This window comes from Anser brachyrhynchus (genome assembly GCF_964034855.1).
Source record: "Anser brachyrhynchus genome assembly, chromosome: 3".
Lineage (NCBI taxonomy): Eukaryota > Metazoa > Chordata > Aves > Anseriformes > Anatidae > Anser > Anser brachyrhynchus.
The window spans coordinates 109,506,783-109,532,039 of record NC_137696.1 but is presented as its reverse complement, the minus strand read 5'-3'; the positions used below and the strand labels follow the sequence as shown (position 1 = coordinate 109,532,039).

The window sequence follows — 25,257 nt, the reverse complement described above, 5'->3', positions numbered from 1 at the left end:
TATTTTTTGCCTTTAAGGGTCGCGTCTCCTAATTTCCTATACTAAGCACTTCGGGATGGGGTTTCCTCCAAATTAGAACAGCAAGTGTATGCAGAGGCTGCCGTGGGGCTGGTCTGGAAGCTTGCTCTGGTCTGAGAGCAGAGCAGCAGTGCCTCTGGAGTGCCTTCATGGAAAGGACTGGGAATTACAGAGGGCTGGGAGTCAGGAGCGAAGTGCTATGGCTGCGGAGACCTGTGCTTTCCTCTGTACTTGCAGAGCTCCCTTGAGAAACTGAGGTGATAGGAGATTACTGAGCTACTCTGTTCTTATACGGTTAACAACCACTTTCTAATGGAGGGGCTGTTTTAATGCTCTAGTTTATCTGATTCATATAAAAAATAGCAATAGAACAATTTAATGAACAATGGTATAATAGTATAATAATATTATAATAAACATCAGTAGTTTTACTACAAATACATGTAAACAATCTGAATCAGTGTAACTATGGTAGTTATGGGGAGTAGTTCATTGTTAATATTATCTAATTAAAAGAATGCAAAAGTACTAATCTGAGTAGAGACCAACGTACTCTGCAATATTTTTAATACAAGGGAAAGTAGGGTCTGTTTACTGGGGAGAAGGATGATCTTGGTGTTGTCCGCATCCTCACACAGATTTACTCTGTGACCTTCCCCACTCATCGAGGTGATGATTTTCAAACACAGATGAATGCTTACGTCCATGTTTAGCCATTTAATAAAAATGGCTCGATTTTCAGAATGTCTGTGTCTCCCGCACCTCCTAATTCTGGTACAAATCATGGTTACTTGCAACCGAGGTGAATTTGGCAGCTGGGACTGTAATTACCCTTCATCCTTCCCACCCTGTGCAACTGATGTTAGTGGTGTTCTCTGGGTTTACTGAGCAGAATTCCACTCTTGGCTGAGCTCCTCAGGCTAATATTTTCAAAGAAACCTATAAGGAAATAATGTCCAAATCAGTAGGATTTTGGTGAGTTTTTCCCTTGGTTTTCTTTGGAAAAAAAAAAAAGGGTGGGGGGCTGGAATTGCTGACTTTGGCCATTTAAATAGACAGCGGAATTTAGTTCCACTGGGCATTAAACCTTTACCAGATCTTACTTGGATCTCAGACCTGAAATATTCACAGAGCAGTGATGTCATATTAATGATGATAGTGTAACTATGATGTGATTTAATCAAGAGAAGAAACACGGTTTATTACCCTAACTATAGAAGCCTGGACTATGCTAAATGCATTTCCACACAGCAGTAGGTGGAAATTTTTTCTTTTACCTCTTGTGTTTATATTTCAAATAAATTAAATTTCTTATTTTTCCAGAACTAGGAGCACCCCTATTCTACAAACAAGTCACCAGTTTTTAGGACTCCTTTAAAATGAAAGGATTGGCAGGGGAAGAACTAAATGCTTAAGCACAAGGCCAGTGTGGTGATGTGCGATCTGAGTCATCTGATGATGACTCAGGTGAAGGTTGCTGCTGCTCAGTTGACATCATGGAATGGGATGTAGAAACAGAAATAGTGTCTCTGTGCTAATTGTCTATGGGTAGTTTCCTTCTCATTCTGCATCTAAATGGACAACAACGTTTTTCTGCATCCCCATGGGATCTGTAATTCAAGGGTAGAGTTTGATGCACATTAGGGATAAGACTGTCCTGCATTTATGGCTGTGTGGAAGTGTACATACAAGCCACTGTTACAGAGCAGTTCATGCAGGGTAACTCATCACCCAACTGCCAGTTTGTGTGCTCACACCCTATGGCAATGAGAGGTAATTCAAGGTAGCTAACTTTAAAGGAGACAAGGCAGTCCTTGGATTTTAGATCTCTAAAGGAAGAAAAGATTTTTTTTGCATTGCTTTAAATATGATATATGCCTTTTACAGTGTGAATAACATTCTTTAATATCTATATTTAGTGTAGCAACTACAATAAAACTGACTCTGGAACATAAGCCTAGAGAGCGTCTGTTTCTTTTTGTTGGAAAGCCTAACCGTGATAGTTCTGTTTCTTTCATAGGATATTTTTCAGCTTTCTTTGCAAAACTTTTTGTTTCCCATGAAGGGTTTTGTCTGTGTTTGCATCTATCACTGGAGCTTGTACAAACTTGGAAGTACTTTCACAATATGCCAGCAGTCATTTTCCTTTCAGTTCTGTCCATTTCTAGAAGAAAGAAAGAAAGTTGGCATGCTGTGGGGCTTGAATACAGTATGTTTCCTCTTGTCATACTGTTCCAGCAGTCAGGCAAAGATCACACATTTTTCCCCCCTCAGATGGCTATAAAACATTTTACATTAGAAGTTTTCAGGTAACTATCTGTCACTAAACCAACACACAAGCAGCATGATTTATCACAGTGAACAGAGCTGGCTCAAAAATATTCATGAGTCGGTGAACATTTAGAGCTCGATCTAAAAATGTTGCATGCGAGAAAAAAAGGAGAGCGTTTAATAGAAGCTTCAGGCTTTAATCTCTCTCGGCTTTACAGACATGCTAGCATATGGATTCACATGTGTCTGCCATGTGGTAGAGTTTGTACTTCTCAGAATCCAAAGCAAATAACATTTTAAGCTTTCTTTTTAAGGGGAAAGAAGGGACAAAACATACTAATAACTCCTACAACTGAAGAAGAAAAAGCTCAGACTACTCGATCCATGTAAATAGAGAGTGATATCAAAAGTTCCCACTTGGGTTGTTCAAATGTGTAAGGGCTCCCATGCACAGGCACTGAAAATAGAGAGGTGAGGCCAGGTGACGCTTGCATGTGAAGCCTGTGGGGCAGGAGATCTGGAAACGGAAGATGAATATTGATAGGCAGTAGGCTGCTCTGTCGACAAGGAGAAGACAGGTGCCTGGAAGGGCCCATCGCTCAGCATGGGAAGGCATGCTGCACCAGCTGGAGAGGGCAGCCGCGGCCCCGTGCGGAGTTATCCTAAGCATCCTCCCCGAAACTGCGCAGGGCTGAGCTCCATTAACTTAGGGCAGAGAGTAAATGGCAAATCCCCGTCTGGTACATATATAAATATAGCAGTCAGCTCAGAGCAGGTGGACTCTTTGGCTTTCAGGCGGAATGGGCCTGATGGGTCTGATTGCAGGATTGGCTGTCCTTTATAAAGAATTTATTTAGAACTATTTTTTTTTTGGTAATGCTTTATTATTTAAATGTTCCTTGTGTATACTGGAAGAAGAAAACAAACAAAACACACTTCAGTGTTGTTCTTCCAGCAATTCAGATATGGAAAATGCACTTCATTTGATTACCCTCCACTATTCAAAAATCCCAGACAATATATTGGTTCCAAAACAAATTACCCTTAGGGATTTTTTTAGATTATAATACACAGGGTGTTCCTATATCTATAGCAGAAGGGTTATTAAAAATAAATCAGATTCTTAATAATGGAATCATTCCCTTGAGTACAAGAGCTGAATAGCATTTGTTCATCAAAGGACATATCTTTCTGTCAAATCTGAGATTCAGAAACTTTGAATCAAACTCACAGTGAGACCACTTCCTCCACCTCCTCCCTTGCCAGAGACAAAATCTAGTTAGCTGCTGGGAGGTTGAGGGGAGGTGGATTTACACCAACAATGACAGCAGGCGTGGTGGTTTGATAGGTGACCACCCTACCAGGCCACTCCGATTGCATGACAGCTGCCTGTAGTCAGCCATGCACTTCTAGGTATAGATAGATGCATTCTCCCGGCAGGACCCTGCAGACAGCCACATTCTTCCAGTCGGGTGCTATAGTCAGCTCGCTTTCAGTGGCTTATATTGTAATCAGCCACATTCTTATATTAATATGTTATAGCCCTTCCTCCTTGGGGCTGTATGTTGCCCTGCCAAAGTCACTTGCTGTAGTCAATCAGGCAGGCACAGCCCGATATAGGTGTATGAAGGAAACAGCAGTTTTTACTGTGAGAGAAGCACATATGCTGCAGGCCATTGTAGCACTGTAACCTCATGCATTACCAGACCACTTTCCTTTAAAGTATAACATGGAGTCAGATGGCATAGCCATACGCTGGCTTCCACAGGTTTTCACTGAAGTCACTTTACTAGCAAGGACTGTACTGTAAATTCCCGGGGGCCTCTTCTCTATCCAGTGAGCTGAAGTGTCACACTTGACTTGGTGTTTGTCCCTAAGGTATGACTCCCTTATTCACCTGCGTACTGGAGGCTGTGTAGATTTAGCCTAATGAACAGCTAAGGCCTCTTAAATTTTCTCAGGACTTTCACAGTAACCTAATTCCCCCCTATCCTGCACCCCATTCCCCAAATCTTATTTTAATTACCTGAACTGTCACTGAAAGAAAAAGATGGAAAAAGCCTGGCCAGGATGGGGAAAAGCTGCAAACTTCACTGGCCTCAAAATTTTAATGAGCTCATTAGTATGTGGAAGTGCCTTGCTCAGAGTGTGCTGAGCGCTGACAATCAGGTATCATTCATTAGGTTGTCTTGCTTTATATAGCTGTGGTGGTTTTACCCTGTTGTGAAGCTAAACTCCACCACAACTATTGTCTTACTCCACCTCCTCAAAGGAAGAGGGGGAGAAGAAAAGATGATGGAAAGGGCTCAAGGGCTGAGATAAGGACAGGGAGATCACTCACCAGTTATCGTCATGGACAAAACAGAGAGCACAGGGAGATTGATATAATTTATTGCCTATCACTAGCAGACTAGAATGGTGAGAAACCAAAAGCAAACTAAAACCACCTTCCCCCCACCCACCCTCCTCTACCTCCTTCCCAAAAGCAGCACCGGGGAACAGGCAACAAGGGCTGTGGTCAGTCCCTGACACTTCGTCTCCACCGCTCCTTCATGGTCACTCCCTGCCCCTGCTCCCCGTGGGGTCCCTCCCACGGGATGCCATCCTTCCCGAACTGAGCCTGCGGGGGCTGCCCACAGGCAGCAGCTCTTCAAGAACTGCTCCCACACGGCTCCGTACCACGGGGTCCATCCCCCAGGAGCAAACTGCTCCAGCACGGGTCCCCCACGGGCGGCAGCTCCCCCCAGACCCCCTGCTCCTGCGTGGGCTCCTCTCCACGGGCTGCAGCTCCGGCCCGGGGCCTGCTCCTGCGGGGGCTCTCCATGGGCCGCAGCCTCCTCCAGGCCACATCCACCTGCTCCACCGGGGGCTCCTCCACGGGCTGCAGCGTGGAGATCTGCTCCGTGTGGGACCCGTGGGCTGCAGGGGGACAGCCTGCTCCACCAGGGGCCTCTCCACAGGCCACCGGAGAACTTCTGCTGTGTGCCTGGAGCACCTCCTGCCCTCCTGCTGCACTGACCTTGGGGGCTGCAGGGCTGCTTCTCTCACATTTCTCACTCCTTTCTCCCAGCTGCAGTTGCACAGCAGTTTTTCCCCTTTCTTCAATCTGCTCTCCCAGAGGCCCACCCAGCGTCATTCCCTGGCTCAGCTCTGGCCAGCAGTGGATCCCTTTTGGAGCCGTCTGGAGCTGGCTCTGATCTGATGTGGGGCAGCTGCTGGGCTCTGCTCACAGAGGCCACCCCTGCAGCCCCCCTGTTACCAAGCCCTCACCACATAAACCCAATACAAATGGGTTTACATTTCCTACAAAAAGCTAAGAGTTTTGGAATAAAACACTTTTTTTTTTTTTAATATCATATTTTTTTTAATTTATTTTACCACATGGGTTTATAAATTTGTGGTGGATTGTCTGTCAGGCTGCAAGAGCATTGGACAAGTTTGTATCTTCCTGTATGTACCTATAACAGATCAACCACTCTAGAAGAACCCACAAAAGCCAAATGTCTGTTAGGGATAGCAATCAGATCTCAAGATATATCAGGTATTGTCTGGAATGCTTCTGTCCTTGCACTGGTCCAATATAAAGACATGAGAAATATGAGAGAACTGTTGGAAATAATGTTGTTTCATTTCTGTTTCCATTTCATCTCCCACCAATACAGTCAGCTATTACTCTTTAGTCAACCATCACTCTTTTCATTAATGTTACACTTAGGTCATCACTTGCTTCCTTTGAGATGTCAGTAACAGTAAATTGTGGGACCGCAGCCATTCCTTTCTGCACACCGCAATGAACTCATTTTGTTTACACTTTTTTTTTTGTATAGGAAAAGAACTTAGTCTATATTTTGTTACATGTTTAGCATCAGATAACTTTTTATACCATATAAATTACCATAAGTAACAATTACCATGTATAACACAAATAATAACGTAATTACCATACATAACAATTACTGCAACTAAAAGATGATAGTTCTTTGAATCGGTAATACGTCCAAATGACCATCATTTGGTGTCACCTCTGAATGACACAAACTGTCACCTTTGGAACGCTGTGACAGAGAAGCTGTCTTCTCTATATGAATAACAAGACAAGGTCATGATCAAGTATGATCATTAAAGGCTCCCAGAAGTATTTGTTTTGGGAGTAGAGGTGAAGTGCCTGGATTTGCTCCAAATTTCTGTGCATGTCATTTTGATCTGCTTCCCCAAACGTTTTTTGTGGCTTTGATAACATTTTTGATAGCATCTTTTATTGTTACATGAGTTTTGTGAAGTTGTTGGTTAAGAATTGTTGTTAAACATTCAATGCATGTAAATAAAGCAGAGCCTTGTGTAGTGCGTTTTTTGGAACACGCAGATCTACTGTAGTTGAAAGGTATTATCTAATTGTAAGCTCACTCTCACAAATAAAGTAACTTAGTCAAAGTTTCCCCTTGTTTACACACTGTGTGGCTTCATTTCTCTTACTGTAGTAGCATGTAGTGCAAATCGGAGCAGAATCTGGTTCATTAATTCTAATTCTGTTCTGGCTGGACAAACAGACGATGCACCCAGATGGAATTGTCATTGCATATAAAAGAAGTGCTTTACATATTTTCTAAGTATCATTAAGATGCTTATTTGGGCTGCAGTCTAGGAGCATCTCAGAACACAACCCCAATGACATTGCAGCTGTTGCGCTTGGGCATTAAAAAGGCAGTCTTTCCTTCCATTGTAATCATTTAAAAATTACTAGTCATGTGCAGACTCTAAGAGCTTGACCCACAACCCATGCAAGTGGGGATGGGAGTCAGGGCACGTCTTTCCACTGGAGTGTGCATGCTTTGAATCCCTGTGTAGATTTTGAGTGCCTGGCCACTGACACCAGGTAGTAGACTGTTTACTGAAATAATCCCAAGCAGTTAATAACTGAGGACTGCTGTCATGGTAGCAAGCACTGCATAGGTGTGAAAAGAGGCTTTCTGAGCACTTCTGTTAGTGTAAAGTTAGAATTCCTTTTCTCAAGTGAAACAAGACAACTCTTTGGCGCTGTTAGCACTGGGACAACTACCCCCACAGCCCTCCTTGTTGCTACAGCCATTTAACTCTTCAGGAAGAGCACAATGGTTAATCTGTGATTCATTACAATATGTGAGTGTCTCTGTGTTGGAGGGGTAATGTCTCTCTTCCTGCAAACAGCAATGCTGTATGAGTGTAATCTTATCTTACGTTACGCTCCAAGCAGCATTCCCTTTCGCCACGCGCTGTATCTGTTAAGCATTGGCTCCTTCCACAAATTTGTCAGCCCTATTTTTGTCACAGAGGGGGGTCCCATTCTGATATTGCTCCAACTGAGTGTTGCACAACTGTTGAACATGGCTGAGGGCTGTGCTGTTCCTGGCAGTACAGTCCTGGTTGCAGTCAAGCCCCAGGAAAGGCATTTCACACTATCTTCACGTGTGGGCTTCTGCTTAAAGGATGTAGCACACTATATGGGCATTGCTAAATTGTCAAAGAGTTCCCTGGGTTTTATTTTAGCCCATGCTGTTTTAACTGGATTTTGTTTTGCAGGCCTATGTAAGAAATTATATTCATTATAATGGAATGTTATATGCCCCACTATGTTCCATTATTGTGGAAAACAATGTTAGGGGAAAGCTGTTCATCTGATCAGGATGTGAGTTCATGCAGCACCTCACATCAGATGTCAGAACTGTAGCAATAGCTCAGTAATAATGGGCAGCAAATTCTCAGGTTTATGCAGTTTCTTTCTCATGCCATGTTGCCACCTGTCATAGGATCACAATAAAACTCAGGTTTGAAGTGACCTTAGGAAATCATTTAGTATAGCCTCTGCTTCAAAATTTTTGTTGCCACCTACTACAGAAAGGACATTCACAACAACAGAGTGGATCTGAAATAGTTTTGGCATCTTCAGTGGTGAGGTTTTGTCTCCCATTGTGATGCTTGGCAGTAGATTAGTGGGCAGTGGGTTAGTGCTCCTGCAGGAATTAGTAGTCTTTGAAAGAGCCACAGCAGACACACAACATCTCTGCAAATGACTGAATATCCAGAAGACAGACTGGTTATAAACACACATACGAAAGCCTACCACTAATGTAGAAAAAGAATCTGGAATTATTCTAAGGCAAGTTCTTCATAATGATATGCGATATTTTAGGATGTGAATATCAGCACCTACGAAATCATTCCCTTTCTAACCTGTCTTGATGCAGCTGGATTTTCTTCTGAGATACTCATCTGTCTGGATGAGTTATTTCAGTTCTGTCTCAAATATTTACTGCATTTGATAACGGTGAGAAAGTACCCTTCACTGTGGGAACAAAAATGTAAGCAACTGTGAAGAAAAAATTGTAGATGGCAGTTATTGTTAGAAAAACTGACCTTTTAATTTTTCAGTTTGTCGTGAATATAAGGTTTATTGAACATCGCAGAAAAACGCTTTAAGTCCACAGATATTTCTTATGTCCGTATGAACACACTGCTGAGTTAATTGGTTAAAGAATTTCCATCCATGTCTTTTATATGCATAGTATATTCCTTCTTTCCTTTCTTCTTCTTCAGTTTTCAATTGAGACAATGCCTTTAGGATCTCTCTTAGATTGCCAGAGAACACTGGAAAACAGATGAATCCTCGGCATAGAGGCCTAAAACCAGGCTGGTTGCTTTAATTATGTAGTTTTGTCTTGTACTGGTAGAGTAATCCGGGGACAAAGTAGTGAATTGAGGGTTCTAACCTCACCTCTGCTGATGAACTTCTCTATGGCCTTCACCACTTTGCTTCTCAGTTTTGTCTCTTTCTGGGTAAGGTACAATGAAATCTGCAGAGAAACGCTATCCGAGAGCAAAAACAAAAAAAATCTTCATTATTGAAAAACCTCAACACATGAAGTAATAAGAAGTAATGTAATGTTTTAACTATGAGATGGAGCACTTAAAATTTAGTATGTTTGAATCTGGTTACATTCATCTTGAATCAGATCTTCAGTATGGGTGGTATAGGATATACAACTTTAAAAACTGCTGGAGAAGAATATGTTTCCCAGAGAGTGACTGACCAGCATGGGCACACACAACATACCTAATGTCAATGGTTTCTGAGCTCTGTTATGCCTCACCTTTAACAGTAGTAATTTGTTCCAGACAACCAGCCACTCTTTCTGTCTTTGTTTTTCTTCCTACAGATAATAATATCAGGTTCTGAACACAGCTGGAATCTGAACGGTACTAAGAGAAGAGGCCATATATTATAGCCATACTGTTCTTGAAGGTCTTTCCCTTGTTTCAGTTTCAAGGATCCTACTGTTCTGTAAAAATTTAATCTTCTCTTACCATATCATTGAAAATGATCTTCATTAAAAAAATAATGGAATATTTAAAACAAGGAAAGCAGCTTATTTATTTCATGAATAATGCTTTGGTAGTTCTTTCTTTTGGACTTCTGTCATGGGAAAATGTTATCTGAAGCAAGCTGAAAAGTATGAAGCAGAGATCTGTGTAATTAACTGTCTGGGCTGCATGCAAGTATGATGGTGTTGGTGTCACGTATGATGTGATGATGTTGAACTACTCTAATTGTTGCTAATGGGAAAAAGGGTGGCTAGACACATTGCTTCTCCCCTGGGAAAATCCTCCTATGGTTTTCTTTAGTTACAGCAAAGGTGACTGCTGCTTCCATGGAGCTACTTAATGCTTGGCTGCATAGTCATCATATTGGTCTTTCTGGAGACAACAAAAAACTTTCTTCTCTAACTAAAAATGATTTCCGTGTGCAAGAAATATCTAATCAAGGACATATGTCTGCAGAGGCCTGTTGTTTTTTTGCCTGGTGTGCCTGCTTACTGATTTAAAGTCAAATTCTGCAACCTTATATCAATACAATCCCATTGTCTCCAGAGATTGAGAACAGAGTTTGGCTCTAGCACCAACGAGGTCTACCACAAACCATGTAATTCCAATGTATGTATGATGTGCGACTTGTAAATTTGTTCTCTGTAGAGTAAGTGGTTTGTATGTCTCTTATGGAGACACAGTAAAGAATTCCAGCACTGGGGCTGAACTTCATTCTATTTAAATTGCCCTCCTGCATTTACAAACAACTGAGTTTCCCTTGCCCACTTCTGTATAAACAACGATTGTGGTATAAATAACCTTGAATAGTTTGTAGACTGAGTCTGTGGTGGGGTGAGTGAGAGGTCAGAAAGGGGCTGAGAGAAAGCACTATCCAAATAGGATAAAGGACATTCAACAAAAGCTGTATGTTTAAAAAAAAATCCCATTCTGTGTTGGTGTAAACTACCCTTCCCTAAAGAAGGGAGCAATATGTGAATTCCAAATCTGAGCTGTGGATTTAGCAGCTTTCCAGTTAGGAACTATTTCTTGAAATGCCAGTCCGTGATGCTTTTTTTCAATCAAAGTGGTTTTGAAGAGTTTGAAATCCAAATTCTAAGTAGCATTTGCTGTTGTATTCTAAACATCTGTCCAGTTTAGGAATGTCATTGGGTTTTGGCAATTCAATCTTATTTTGTGTGTGGAGCTTGAAAGAGTAGCACCACTCTTTCTTCAGAGCAGTCGTCTGGGTTTAGGGATTTACAGGTAGAATGCCATCCTGGAAGTAATTTATATTTATTTTATCATTTTATTTTACTTTGTTTTGTTTTGTTTTCTTTTACTGAAAGGGGGCAAGGATACAAAAGGGAGGAGAAAAGCACAAGATATGTTTCTGATTTCTGCAACATCCACAGACAGTGCAGAAATTGCTTGCCATTTCAGTTGTATTGCAGTTTCCTATTTTCTTAAGATAAAATTGTCAATGTATTTGAAAAAATATCTGATTTATCATAATGATTGCTGTAATATTACAAACTGTGCTTTCTCAGTGGATTTTTAAATTCTCTTTTCTGCCTTTCTCCTTCAGTTGTGGTAATAATAAAGAAAGAGGGAGGAGATTATATTAACACCAATTTAAAGCTGGGAAGCCTCATTAGGACAAGTTTAGTTCTGTCTGCAGCAGAAAGTGCTGTGCATGGTTAAGTGAGACATGCATTTTATTATACAAAGACTATATAAGACTCAGAAGGAAATCAGAAGTGGATACAAAAACTGGCTATACCTTGTCCTTTGTAGTGCCCACAGTTAAATTTAGCAAGTTTCTTGAAAAACAGGAGACAAGTAATATCTACAAAACACATCAACATTTTTATGACATTTTGTGTGTTATATGCATGCATTTTGTGGACAGCTAGATGAATCCCACATAGAATATTGAATCCTAATGTTTACAGCTGATCAAAATAATGCTACCTCTCCTTAAATCCTGTCTTGCTGTATGCCTTGAAACACATTTTAATTCTCCATGCAACCTACTTTCCCACTCCTTCCCTGCTGAATGTTTTGTTAGGGTGCATTACAGCCTTGCCTTCATTTGAAAAAAAATGAAGCACTTGGAGATGAAGAAGCCTTAGTTCTTCTCAGGTGCTGAGCTTCTCCCATGGTATGTGCAGCTCAGGAGCTGGCCCTGGGAACAGCTGTCCCCTCATGAATCATTCATAGGGGTGAGCTGTGATGATGAACGATCGGTTGCAAACAATGCATGACATTATGCATGACATTAAAGGAAAGTAAACACATTTCACTCTATTTTCATTTTTTTTCCCCAGAGGCGGGGCAGGGCCCATGTGTTTCCATGGCAGGATAACTTCAGTGCTGGAGGAATCTTGAAGTCCTGGCCACCTTTTTCAGGTGACCTCACACCTGAAATGTCAAGACATTTCCCAACAAGAGGTGGAGAAGAAACAGCAGTGATGATAGGACAGGACATTAAATGCAGGCTGGGAGATAGAAATGTTTGGTCATACCTTTAACTTTTGTTGTACTCACAGATTTTGGAAAATTCACGAAACAATAAATGGGTGACTATTTTCTGGCTGGCTGGGGAATGCCAAGTCACATGCTATTGTTTCGGCTCTTTGACTGGCTGCCTTCTATAGCTAATCAACACAGTGTCATTTTGAAATTCACATCTGGGAACTCTTTGAGCTAAATATGCACTTTTCATAAGCTCTGGCAACTGCAAGGCTCCAAATGCTTGAATATACAAGGAAAATAAACACACATGCTAAGAACGTGACAAAATGGAAATCTGTGTCAAGTTTGAAAGAACACTCTAGGATATCCTCTGCCCTCTGTCCCTGCTCTGTGCTTGGCTGTGCTCCGTACCACGAGTAGATGGCAGAATCGTGTGTCCCTTACGTAAGAGGTGTTCGCAATGCCCCTGAACTTTTGGCAGTAGTTCAGAACGTAGTGAACTGGATCATGCCAGTTTAAATATATCTGGTCATTTTCCAGTACACTGCTCAGCTGTCTACCTTTCAGAGCCCTAGCTGGCATCTCAGTAAGCTCAATCTGCATTTCTGTGCTTGCTAATGCTACCGGTTTCTCTAGTGGGAAACTGGATATTATTATGTTGAGAGCACAGGACTGGGAACTGCAAGATCTGGAGTAATTTTTGGTGGCTAGGATGACTTCCTGCAAACTTTTGGGGACATTCCTCTGGCTTTTAGCATTTAGAGCAGATTCACAGACCCCAGCCTAAAGAAGTGCACTCGTAATTTTGAGCATGTGTGTAGTCAGATGGTGTTTAGGGGAGTGAGGCTTTGATCGCTTTTGGGTTCAGCTTTCTGCCCCTATTTCACAGTATCTAGGGATATCTAGGGATACAGAAGCACAGTTTGGATAACATCAGGCACAGTGGTACAGTCACAGGTCTAAATGGCATGCTTCACTTTTCTAAAACAAATCTGCAATGTTTGATATTGTTTGCTGTTACATGCTCCAGAAACAAGGAAGACCTTCGAAGTGAGAGAGACCTTCTCAGAACCTGCTGTTGACTACATCACACTAATTCCTTGCTCTGCCCAGTGGACTCCATGAAAACATTGTGAATCTTTGCTTATATCAATTCTTTGTCTTTTTTCTATTATTCAGTGTGACTGTATGGAGACATGCACAAAGGTTGTGACAAGAACAGTCTTCACTGATGCAACTTACTCTGCTATGGACAGACATAAGTCTTATTGTCTGCAGAATTTCTCTGTCCCATGGAGAAAAACTCAAACTCCCACATGCTCTGAGCATCTCCAGTTTTGCTCTTTCACTGTCTTTGAAATGATAATAAATGCGATTCCTTAATAAATCATAAATTAATTACAAAGTACAAGACTACATAGTATCAACAGAAGTTGTTAAGCCTGTATTCCTTGCTATGTCTGAATTGAGGTGCCTGTCGTGCCTTGACTCCATGGCAGAATGTATTCTGAAATTAAGCTGAATAACATAATTTCTAGCTTCCAATGGATCTTCCTTATGTACTGCAAAAAGGGCAAAGCAGAAGGAAGGGAGGATAGATTAAAAAGAGCAGTGCCTATTATTTGGGGAAGTCATTGTTTGTCTGCATTTGGGAAGAAAGGGACACCATTTGGCAGTCTGGTGTGCCACCATGTTGGCTCCAGCTAACGATCACTGTGTGAATTGAGCTGTAAAGAGAGCTGCCCATTGACCAGCATTGATTGCTGTCTTCGGCAGGTGCTAATGTTCAGAGGGCAGTTCACAGCTGCTTGCACAGGGTTCCCATTATCCTTTGCTGGGTATTGATTCTCCCTGTGGGATGTTTCCTTCCTAGCTGTGTTAATTTTCAGAGCACATATTTGCATTGGTCTGTGCTGAGAGGGATAGTCGGAGGTGTCTTGGCTACGTTTAATGGCCTTACCTCCTCCCCTTTCACCTCCCAGTCACTCGAGTCTTTAAAGACCATGTCTGTTGGGATCCAAGTTTCCTCTAATTATGGTGTACATTAAGGGACAGGCTCTATGAAGAATATCATTACTACTCCTGCAGTTGCTTCAGGTGCACTCAAAAATTAATCAGAAAGTACACAATGGGGTTTTTGTTTTGGAGTGGGTTTTATTTGGAATCCTTTTTTAGCCTGAAGACTTGCTGCTTATGTGTAGAGCTCACACAAGTGTAATGTGGAAGGGATAAGAAAGTAGTTCAGGAGGTTGCCAGGGAAGGGACCACTGCTTCCCTTCAGCCCTTTTTTGGCGCTGTGCACAATTGATTAACTGATGGACCTCAGTTACCATCAAACAAGAGTGGTAGTATAATACGTTCCTTTTGCATGCTTATAAATATCTTTCAGGGTTGAATGGATATATGGATTTGTCTAGTGGCATGTGTCTGCACAGCGCCTAGAGCTGCTGTGGGATCTTGCAGAGTCTTTTGGTACTGCATAAGACTAGTTATGAGTGGTGTCTTAGCTATCTGCTGTAAAGAGTCAAAGATGCCTAAAACAACATTTTTGCAGAGAAGGGAGGTAGTGCTAGTGGGTAACAGCAAAACTATTCAGTGACTGAGGTTTTTGCTGAGTTTTGGCAAGTGTAATTACCTTAGTGCAAATGCTGCCTCCACATATGAAGAAATGTTATTAATTTTCTCTCTGTAGCATGGAAATGGAGCAACTAATTTAGGACCACTGAACAAAGTATACCTTTGCACAGATAATTTGGTCCCCATTTATAATACTTCCTTAAGGCATCTTCGTTTCTGTGGTCTGAGTAGAAAGAAAAGGGTACATCTGAACCTAGTTAGCCCTAGGGCTGAAATAGTTAGGTTGTGGTGCTTCTGTAATCAATAACACCCAAAAGATGGATGTAATTATCTTCAGCTCTGCAATTTAAATGATCAGGTAGTCATTTATAGCTGAATAGCCTTCAGTGAGGGGCCAACACTTGGATTAAGTCCTCCGGAACCATATCCCAACATTTGTGATCTTCTAGTGGAGTTGAGAATGTGGCATTATTATAAAAATAGATCTTCTTCAAGCTTCAGGGTATCAAAGTGGTTACCTCACGCTGGAGGTATGAAGCTACAAAGATTATACTCCAATACAGAGCATTTTCTTGCTTTTCTAGAACGTTTCTTTTACTGTATGTGCATAGATTTGGAATGGTGAAGTCTACAGACCTGAATATTGGAGTGTCCTTTTCAGCCCTGGCATGTTCACAATGCACCTTTCAAAAATGAACCGTGTGTGGGTGGATTAAAAAAGGATGTGAAAATACACAAAACAATACACATTTGGCAAAAACAGGTAGGGGATTTTAGCAGCAACTGAACAGCGAGCAGAGGATTGTGTTCCTCTTTTTCTACTGCTGAAGTTGCTTTACCTTTAACGCACAAGGGTTTCTGCTCATCTTGACTTTCCTAGGTCTGCAATCACCTCTGTGGCTGCTGGAGTGAGTGACTTGTGCTGCAGTGCATGCAATATTGAAAGAGATGGTTTAATCCTCAGTTGCAGCACATCAGCTCATTTAAGAAGCCGTAGTGATGCAAGTGTGGACAAGGGTACAAGTCATCTCATTAACTGATAACTGCTGTATGCTGTTGAAGAATGCAGACTTAAGCTACTCCTGAAATGAAAAAAGCCAGCTGTTTAAGATCAGTTGGGACATCTAATTTAAAAAATAGAAGGAAAAAAAAAAAAAAGAAAATCCCCAGTCCAATAGAGACCCTGAGTCTGCTCTTGCTTAAGCTTGGATAGCTCAAGAGAAATGAAACAGAAATTAGCACTGTGAAGCCACTGTAAAAGTAGTAAAAACAAGATCAGAATCTCTGCCCAAGAGAGACGGCATGCGTGAGTTTTGTAGGAAGAAAGGGAGTAAAAAAGGAAATGTTGATAGGGAATGGATAAAGACCAGGAATATTTATTAACCACTTACTGCAATGCTCTTACACCTTCCTGGGTGGAACATGAAACATTTTCCCATTATTTGTGAACAGACATTGCCCACTGGAACATCCCAGTTTTATTTAATGGATTTGCTTCTGTGGGGCTGATTCTTCTCTGCACTGCAGAGGTACAGATCTGGTGCCACTTGTTCAGGAGCTTCAGCATTGGATAGATGTAAAGGAAGTGAAAAGGGAGAAATCTGGACCCTGTCTTCTAGAAAGGAAACTCATGAGTTAAAAAAGAATTATTGGGGGGGAAGGGGATTAGAAATGCAAAAAAATAAATTAGAGAGTGGAAGACTTGAAAGAGGCAGGTGAAGCTGAGAGACAGGGCTTTATTGAAGAGGGTGGTGAGATAGTGTGCTGTGTAAGACAGGAGTTAGCTGAAAGAGAAGAAAATAATTAAATTCAAATAGAAGGCTAATTAAAAAATAAGAGGGAGAAAAGAATATATTAAAAATGAAAAAAGGAAATAGAAGGGAATATGAAATAAGAAAATGTAAGTACTGAGAGGCAGGAGATGAAGAAAAATATCTTTATCTAAAGCAATTGTACAAAATAAAAAGCAGCAGCATTTTTATAAAAGTCTTTACCTTTGGATTGACAGTCACCGTAAAAGATCTCCAAGAAAAGCAATTCAATTCAAATTTGACTCTAGTTAATTAAGACACCAAAGTAGATTACTGATTTGGGCAGCAATTCAATGCAGTTGTAGCGGACTTGTCAATCAGTACAACTGCAATCCAAATTAGATACCAAAAAAAAAAAAAAAGACAAGAAAAATAAAGAACTTGATCTTGCTTCTCCTGAAGTTTTTAACAAAACTTAGTGGCTTCAATGAGACAGGAAGAACCCATACTATAGGCCTTTTATGGGAAAGAGAGCAAAGGACAGAGGTTAAAATCAAATAGATTATTTGGTTTACAAGCCATGATTTGAGAGCTTCCTTCATACCAGGCCATTGCTGGTTCCTGGTCTATCCTGCCACACAACTGCTAGGTCAAGTGGACAGCTGAGGATGAGGCTGTATTTTCTCTCTTCTCTTTGAGGTAATCAGGGTGGATAAGGCAAGAAGGAAAATGTGCCCTCAGCCATAGGCTCAGCACATAGAGAAAAGAAGCTTGGCAATCCTTCAGAGGACCGATACTGAGTGACAATTCTTCCTAGAGATACTTCATAGATAGCGCATCTTACCCACCGCCTATTATTTCAGGCTTTTCCAGAAGATGCAATTTAAGCCATAAACAATAAAGGGACAAAGTTTTGCAAATCCCTAAGCGTGCAAGCTATTATCCATAGACTGAAATGGAAATACTCACCTACAAAACGTGTTGTATATTGCTATCCATACTGGTTGTGGCAGTAACGGGACTGGAAAGCAGCCTCTAGCCAGGATGCTGCTCAAGTCACTGAAAGGATTTGCTATGTGAAGATCAAATCTTATGTATGTGCAGCAGTTCTACTCCTGGGAATTAAGTTGTTTTTTTTCTACTTCACAAAGTAGTTGTGAGAATAAACCTGTGACATTTTAGGGGAAGGTGATAAATGAAGCCATTCCAACCCATGGCACAGCCGCACAGTAAAGGTCTGTGTCTTTTGGACAAACCTGTTTCTTGTGCAGATGGATATAATGTGGGCTACGTCTCAAAACTTCCTACCTGCTAGTCATTAGCTGCAGCTGCAAAGCTTTCGTCTGTGGCCCCAGCTAACCAGGGGAGCGGGGTCACACTGTGTGTATGGCTCAGGTACAGAGGTGTGGGAGAGGGCATGCTGATCGGGGGGTGGTGGTGTACAGGTGTAATTTAGGACGGTATATAGCCCGATGAGTTTAACAGCCTCGGTTAATGACATCGTTACCATACTACACAAACTCCCATTGAAATTAATGGTATTTCACATAATAAAAGTACTGTGCATATACTCAGTTATGTAGAGCATTAATGTGCCTTTAAAAAGTCATAAAAACAGAAAATCAATTTCTTCTATGTAGTTATATTTGAAGTGGGGGCTCATACTAGAAGTGCCAGCACACCTAAAGATAAAAGTCTTCAGCTTCTGAGGTTTGCAGTCATTTGTTCCCCGTCATTTTAATCCTATTAGGGATTTTAAAGGAATTCTTTCCTCTCTATTTTCTTTTTTACCTGACAAAAGTAGTTTCCCCCTGGATTTCTCTAATGCACCAGAGTACAACATAAATCTGTGTTTTTTCTTTTCCTGTTTATATGCCTGACTCATAAGTGATGCTAGCAATAAAGTGTTTTTGTTGTTCATTGAATTGAAAAAAAAATAATGCCGCAAAATGAAACATTTGTGCTCATCCAAAACAACATTTGTTTTTGTTCTCCCCGCTAAACAAAATACCAACTCTTTAGACTTCCCAAATTTAAACACGTTTTCCTAGAAATCACCATTGGCAACTATGTGAGCACTCAGTTTTACATTGTAAGTATTCAGGAGGGCATGGATATATTTACCGATACCTTGTCAGAGGGCTCCGTTGGGGGTTGTAACTAGGTGATCTTTAAGGTCCCTTCCAACCCAAGCCATTCTATGATTCTATGATTCCTAAAATCTTTTGCTCCTTACTTGCTAGCACAAAGCAAAAGTGATAAATCCTATATACATTCCTTTCCCTTTTCCCTTATGCTTCTGGTATATCATTTAGGCTGGAAACAGGTCCTCTGGCATCCTTTTAGATCTTTCTCCTGCTAGTTTCTCAAGGAGGCTGTTTCCCATCTTGAGCTGATCCATTAGCTAAATCAGGTCCTGCCCATCACATGAACATATGTTGCTTGGTCCTGTGAGTTTTTGTTACCCTTCTTCCTCACTGCTTTCGTGTGTGTCTCTTCTTCCCTTCTTAGCATTTTTTTTATTCCTTATTCCACTTGTTAGATGGGCTGTTAAAGCTGGTTCATCAGTCAGTCCCTTGAGCCAAAGTTGTTTGAAGCGTGGTTGTTAAGAGTAACGATTCCATGGGGTTGATCATCATGTAAGAACAGCTGAGGTGAATTCATAGAAACATTTCACAGCCCAGTAATTTTCATTGTAACTTCACTAGTGACCAGAATTTGTCAGTTGTTCTAGGGCATATACACCAACTCGTTGCAGGAGGCACCATCGAAACATTGTTCGGCACCTCCTCTGCAGACACGGTACTTAACAGCAAACTGAGAACTATACTGCCTGTAATGAGAGAAGCTGGTGTCAGAAGAAGTGGGAACTTGCAGAAGTATCCCATAACAGATACAACTAAATATATGAAGATTGCATGCCGGGAAGCTGCCATCACGTCATTCCCATGACAGAGCACACATCTGTGATGCAGGTCACAAATAGCTGGCTGTTGCATGGGTCTGCCCTACAGCCTTTTGAGGCAATTCATTTCTGACACACACAAATGTGAGAGCATTAGTTGGATCGCGAGGGAGGAGGACGAGAATTGCAGAGCTTGCAGCTGAGTGCCCAGAAATGCTCCCAGCAGAGCAGCCAGTCATCCACTGTGCTTTGAGTCAAATGCTCTAGAGCAGGACTATTGTATTGCTCTATTTTCAGTTCTGTCATCATCACCCCAGATAACCCACATTTACATTAAACCAGAGGCAGAGACGGGAAGGGTATTACGATGGAGAGAGAAAACAGACCATAGGGGATTGAGGGGAAGAGGGCTAATGCAGGAATTGAAACAGTCAATGTAGACTGAGAAACTGCTGAGGGAAGAAGGATCTGGGTTAAACTTCCCCTTGCATTACTTACATATGCATATACATAATGTACACTGTCGCTATGGCACAGATTTTTTTTTTTTAATTTTACGAATAATCTGCAGAATATATTCATGAAGATACAGTGTTTTTTGCCTGAGCTCTGCTGAGTAGGAGGCAGTGCTCTGCAGCTGCTCCCCAAGCGACCAGGCGACTGGTAAGGATTATTGGATATCCCCGAGGAATGTGGGAAATGCCATGCATCTAGGACCTCACTAAGGGTCTGGGGAAATGTCCTTGCATTCCAGTTCTGAGAGCAGGATTATGCAGCCTCCTCTAAAATATATGCACCAGTCTCTCCCAGGGCCATACCCAAAACTCAGATCATAAACATGCAACTAAAGAAAGAAATTCCTATTTTCCAAGGAAAATTTGTCAGGTGTCTTCCAACAGTGGTGAGAACTAAACTGTGGTTGGTTTCAAATGAAACTGGGCTCTGGCAAATAGGGACATGAAACTCTCTGTATCCATCTAGGAGGAACAAACTCTCTTGTTCTGCTGGAGCATATTTATGTTCAGTTTTTCTTAGCATCTATGACACATTAGACATCAGAGTCAGAGTTGAATCATGTAAGGCAAATGCAGTGGGCAACTGCTATTTTCACTTTTTATCACTAAACTGCAAGACAAAGAGCACTTTGATCAACACCTTTGATTTTCTGATGTTTTAATTAAATTTTGCATTCTTCATTCATTTAATCTTCATTCATTTAATCTTTTTGCTTGTAAAGCTCACCATAGGTTAATTTGGGGTTTCTCAGTTGTCTTCTGTGCTTTTTCTTCTGGGATTCAATCACAACTGTCTTTTATCAGCAAAATACTGCTAATTTGGATACTCAGGCTTAGATCAGTCATGAGATCTCTCATTCCTTTTTATCCCTTCAGAGCCCAAATAAACCTTACATGTTTGCTTTCACTGAGAGGGGGTTGGAACTAGATGATCTTTAAGGTCCCTTCCAACACAAACCATTCTATGATTCTGTGAGTGAAGTACTTACTCCTTAAGTAAATTTCATAGTCTAGTCTTTCTGTATTCACTGAAAACTTTAAAAATCATCAAGGGTGTCAGTGCTTGGGCTCCTTTCAGAAACCAAAATAACTATTTTTTTTTTTTTTAGTAACCTGTTTTCATGTTTCTGTATGAGTTTCAGCTCCATGGGAACTCTAAACTTTGCTGTTCTTTCATTTTATTTTGAATTCTTATCAATCCTGTTGCTACGCAGTAGTTAGTAAGGGCTTTGGGCCTGGACTGCTTTAAAAAACTCTTATTCAGATACAGGATAGTAAGTGCTTGTGGTTAACAGAAGATAAACCCCAAAGATGTCCTCTTGCCTGGGATTTTCCAGTGTGTGGATGTAAAAGCACATTCAAGCTCTTAAGAATGAGAAAACATTCTTGCCCATAAGGCTGGTAAAGGTTGGGAAGACAAGAAAGGTCTGCACTCAGTAAAGCAAAGGAAATTGTAGCAATCTGAGCTGTAACCCTGAGCTGTTAGCCTGGAGTTCATGCTCAGCCTGTTCCCAAATTCAGGCTAACCCATGTATTTCATCCAGAGCTATGAGGAATGGCAGCGGTGCTGGTTTTTAAGAGAAGTGCTGGTAGGGCTTACTCTCAAGGCTAAAAAATGTGCAAGAAGTTCTTCGAATCCTTTAAACCAAACTATAATCATGATAACACCATTCATCATAGCAGCCCCCCCCGCCAAACCAAGTCCTTTAAACACAACTCTTCCTGCAGTATAAAGTCATTCAATGAAAGATTTTATTACTGCTGTCTGTACTATTTTTCCAGGGTGCTACCATAATAGAAATCAACACAGAGAAATCGGTAATAATCACACATGTTTCGTATTGGTTCCCATGTGGAAAACATTTCAAAGGTGTCAGTGCCTGGAAAACCTGATGGTTTCATTGAATACCAGAATGAAACTCCAAGGCAAACCCTGAGGAGAGATTAACACTTGGAAGTATAAAATTCAGGTAGTAATGAGAAGCCAGGTGTTCACTGTCAAGGATTCCAAGTTTCCCTAATTACGGGCGAGTATCTGACTTTAACTGCTTCTCTCAGGTGAGCCAGTAATCCTTTGTTGACAAAGATTTATAAAGAGAAAAAAATAACAATAGGAAAAGAAAAAGAAATATGCCTCTGCTTGCTGCTATGGAGAAAATATTACACAGGCAGTCCTATTTCTAACTAAATTAAGATGAGAGAGGGAGTTGGAAGTCATGTTGCACCCACAGTGATCATTCTGCAAATTGCAATATGGATCTAGAATTTCATGTTAATTACATTTTATTTGAAAAGTGCTGCACTACACAGTATTTTCCACAGCAGTGGAGGCTCGATTCTGCTCTCAATTATGTAGGTGTAAAGTGGAGTATCTCCAGTGAAGCTAATGAAGTTAGAGTAGTTTAACACCGAAATGAGGAAGATTACAATAAGGCCCTAGAGCCTGCAATATTGCTACTGCAGTTAATGATCATTACTGCAGAATGCTGTAGTCTGGTAATTATTTTGTACATGCAGGTAGGAAGATACACAAAACTGGCATTGATTGTGTCTGCATGAGAAATAGGCAAAAATTCTCCAACCTAATATTGTCTCTCCAAATTGTTCCAGGTATTCATTTTCATGTGTATTGTGGCTCTGCACAAAAAGAAGCCTATTCAGACTTTGAGTTGATTTAAAAGCCTGGATGGGAAGCTGAGCATCAAAGTAACAAAACTGTGCCTTCTGTTTCAGTAATCCTTCAGGCTACCCTGATGCCTATTGCCATTATACGGTGAGTCCATTACTTTTGCTGCTTTCAGGGGCGTTTTGATACAGACCCTAACGTATGACAACTCAGTCAGTGCTAGTCAAAAGCACTTTCCAAATCATGGCTCACCAGTCACATCATTACGTGCTGGCCAGGCTTGGGCCCTGCTTTCCTGAGCTCCATGTTGGGGGATATTTAGGGCCATAAAGTGGACCCTCCTGGGATGTGGGGTGGAGCAGCTCCAGGTGAGACTCAGCACTGGCAATCCAGGACAACTGTAGATATCCTGAGCTTGGCTTTCCCTGGGCAGGTGTGAACACAAGAGCTACATTTATGCTGGGTTCTGAGTTTACACTCTAGCCTTGGTATGAGATTATTTACACTTAAATTGCTAGCACCATCCCTGTAATGGATTTAATCAGCACATTATTTCATCTAGGGATGGATGGGAATGGAACACACAACAAGAACTATTTACAAAAAGATATCTGGGATATGGCCATCCTGGTTTGGAGGGACATGAGCATGTATGACTACAGGCTGGGCCATAGCATTTGGCTCCAGAAACTAAAAGTGATCTCCAGTTAGCTCTGTGTATTATTATAGTTGTAGCATAGTATAGATGCAGCTGTGTAGCAGCAGCCATGAGGCTGGATCAGGAATAATCACCCTGATCACCACTAATCCCTGCTGTTTTTTCCTTGAAGCCCTCTACGGCCAAACTTGGGAATGAACCTGGAGTCCCCCAGGTAAACCAGTGGCTACTGTTGAGGAGCTAAACTGTTGAGGAGCTGAACTGTATTCTTTAGGACACAGAGATATGCCACATGGGCACTTCTGGATGCACCATCAAGTCAACCTACTGCCTGAGTGACGGTAAGGCACCAGCTGAAACGTCCTTCCTAGAGAGGCCCCAGCCTTGAAGAGCACCAGGGAGCAAGGGAGCTGTAGGCAGCACTGAAGTGAGTTGAAGGTCTCAAGAAACAGGCTTCAACCTGTTTCTGGGATTGAGCAGATCAGGCACAAGCTCAATGTAGCCTTTGAGTAAGTGGTGTGGAGGAAAGTGGCTGGATTGTGGCACCTAACATTTTAATTATATTCAATTCACACTTTACTTGATCATAGTGTAAGTGTATAGCCAGTGCCAACATCATTGTTAGCACAGCTTTTTGTTTTTGCACACATACTAACATATCTACTAAAAGGACATGTTTTTGTCAATGTCTCTCTTAAAAACCCCCATGCCAATCTGTTTACCCTGTCAGGTGACTCAAGCTTAACATCAATGTTTGTAATGAATTTTAAGCGTATCAATAGCAATAGGAGAACGGTTTGTTTGAAAAAAATATTAGAAGTTTATCTTTCCAGATAGACTGTTTTCAGCAATACCTCAGTCCAGCTATATGCAGATTTAATAACTCTAACATAATCTACATTCAAAGAGGGCATTTTTCAAATGCAGAAGAAGTGCAATTGTCCCCAGGTCTATTCAGTGGGATAGGGGACGTTGTCCTTATATGTCTTTTAAGCCTCTGGAGATTTCTCACCTTTGTACTTGCAGTAGGGATGGCAAGACCACAAATTGTTCTGTAGCTGTGCATTGACAGGCACACTTCTGCCATTCTGTGTTTGGAGGTGTTGAATTGCTGCTGACTTGTTTGTTATAATATTAGTCCTAATGCCATTTAAAAATTACTGCCTGTTGGCTGCTCTTGCCTCTCTCTTAAGTGATGGTGAATTAGAGAGAAAGCAAGGAAGGAGCTGGACTCAAACATCCTCTGCAGTAAGCTTTGATGGGAGGAGATAGGGACAGGGACAGTTTTATACCATAAGAATTGTTCCATTTTCTTTGCATTTCTCTTTCTACAAACATACTTCTTCACCTCTCCCCAAACAGAAAGACAACAAAAAATCTCATTAGGCAAAGGGTTATGCATTTCTTCTAATGCACCTGCCAAATACCACAAGCAACTAAATTCTGAACCCAAGATAGGGAAGCCAGCTTTATCTGTGGGATGAAATGCAGCTTGTCCTCAGGAAGGACATCACAGTTCAGCTCAGAAGCATGAGCTGGAAAAGACACACTGCATCATGTAATCTATCTACTAGGATGCACAACTTGAAAAGAGTTCGTATGTCACCGCAATATGTCCTCTTGTTTATCTTCCAGACAGATTTCATGTATCATGTTGATAAATTGGGCAATGCACAGGGCCAGTTCCCTCCTACTGAGGTGAGTGGGAGCTGCATGGTGCCTGATACCAAAGCTCGGGAATTATTCAGATTGACTAACATAGCTGAGTGCATGCCAGGCTTGTTTTATTTTCCTTGTTAGATTTCTTGGGGAGAGATGGAGCTTAGGGGTAAGTAGGTTTCAGGAGCAGACTGGGGACTGTAGCCCCACCTGATTAGCAGCACCCCACATAGCATATGTAGCTCAGGACCTGCAAAATGAGTGTAGCTGTATAACTTGGTGAGCAGCCCAGCTGCAGGTACAAGTGGTTCAGGGTTCAGCGAAAACAAAATCCCCCTTGCTCTGCTTGAGCTAATGTACAAGGTTTATCCTTTTTAGTATTTGTCCTGGAGGGTTGCTTAAGGCATTACTATAACATAAACAATTATTAATAATGATTCAGCAGCTATGTTACTCTCTGTAAA

The 25,257-nt window shown here is 41.3% G+C and overlaps 1 protein-coding gene across 4 annotated transcripts in view; it reads left to right on the top strand.

Moving 5' to 3' along the window:
- LOC308193277 (uncharacterized protein) overlaps positions 1–25,257 on the top strand; it is a 216,924-nt gene that overhangs the window by 110 nt on the left and 191,557 nt on the right. For all 4 annotated transcript variants that reach the window (XM_080587795.1, XM_080587797.1, XM_080587796.1 and 1 more), the window contains exon 2: positions 1,342–23,475. In XM_080587795.1, coding sequence (XP_080443921.1) covers positions 23,427–23,475 — 49 coding nt within the window. In that variant the 5' untranslated portion in view covers positions 1,342–23,426. The remainder of the gene's footprint in view (positions 1–1,341; positions 23,476–25,257) is intronic.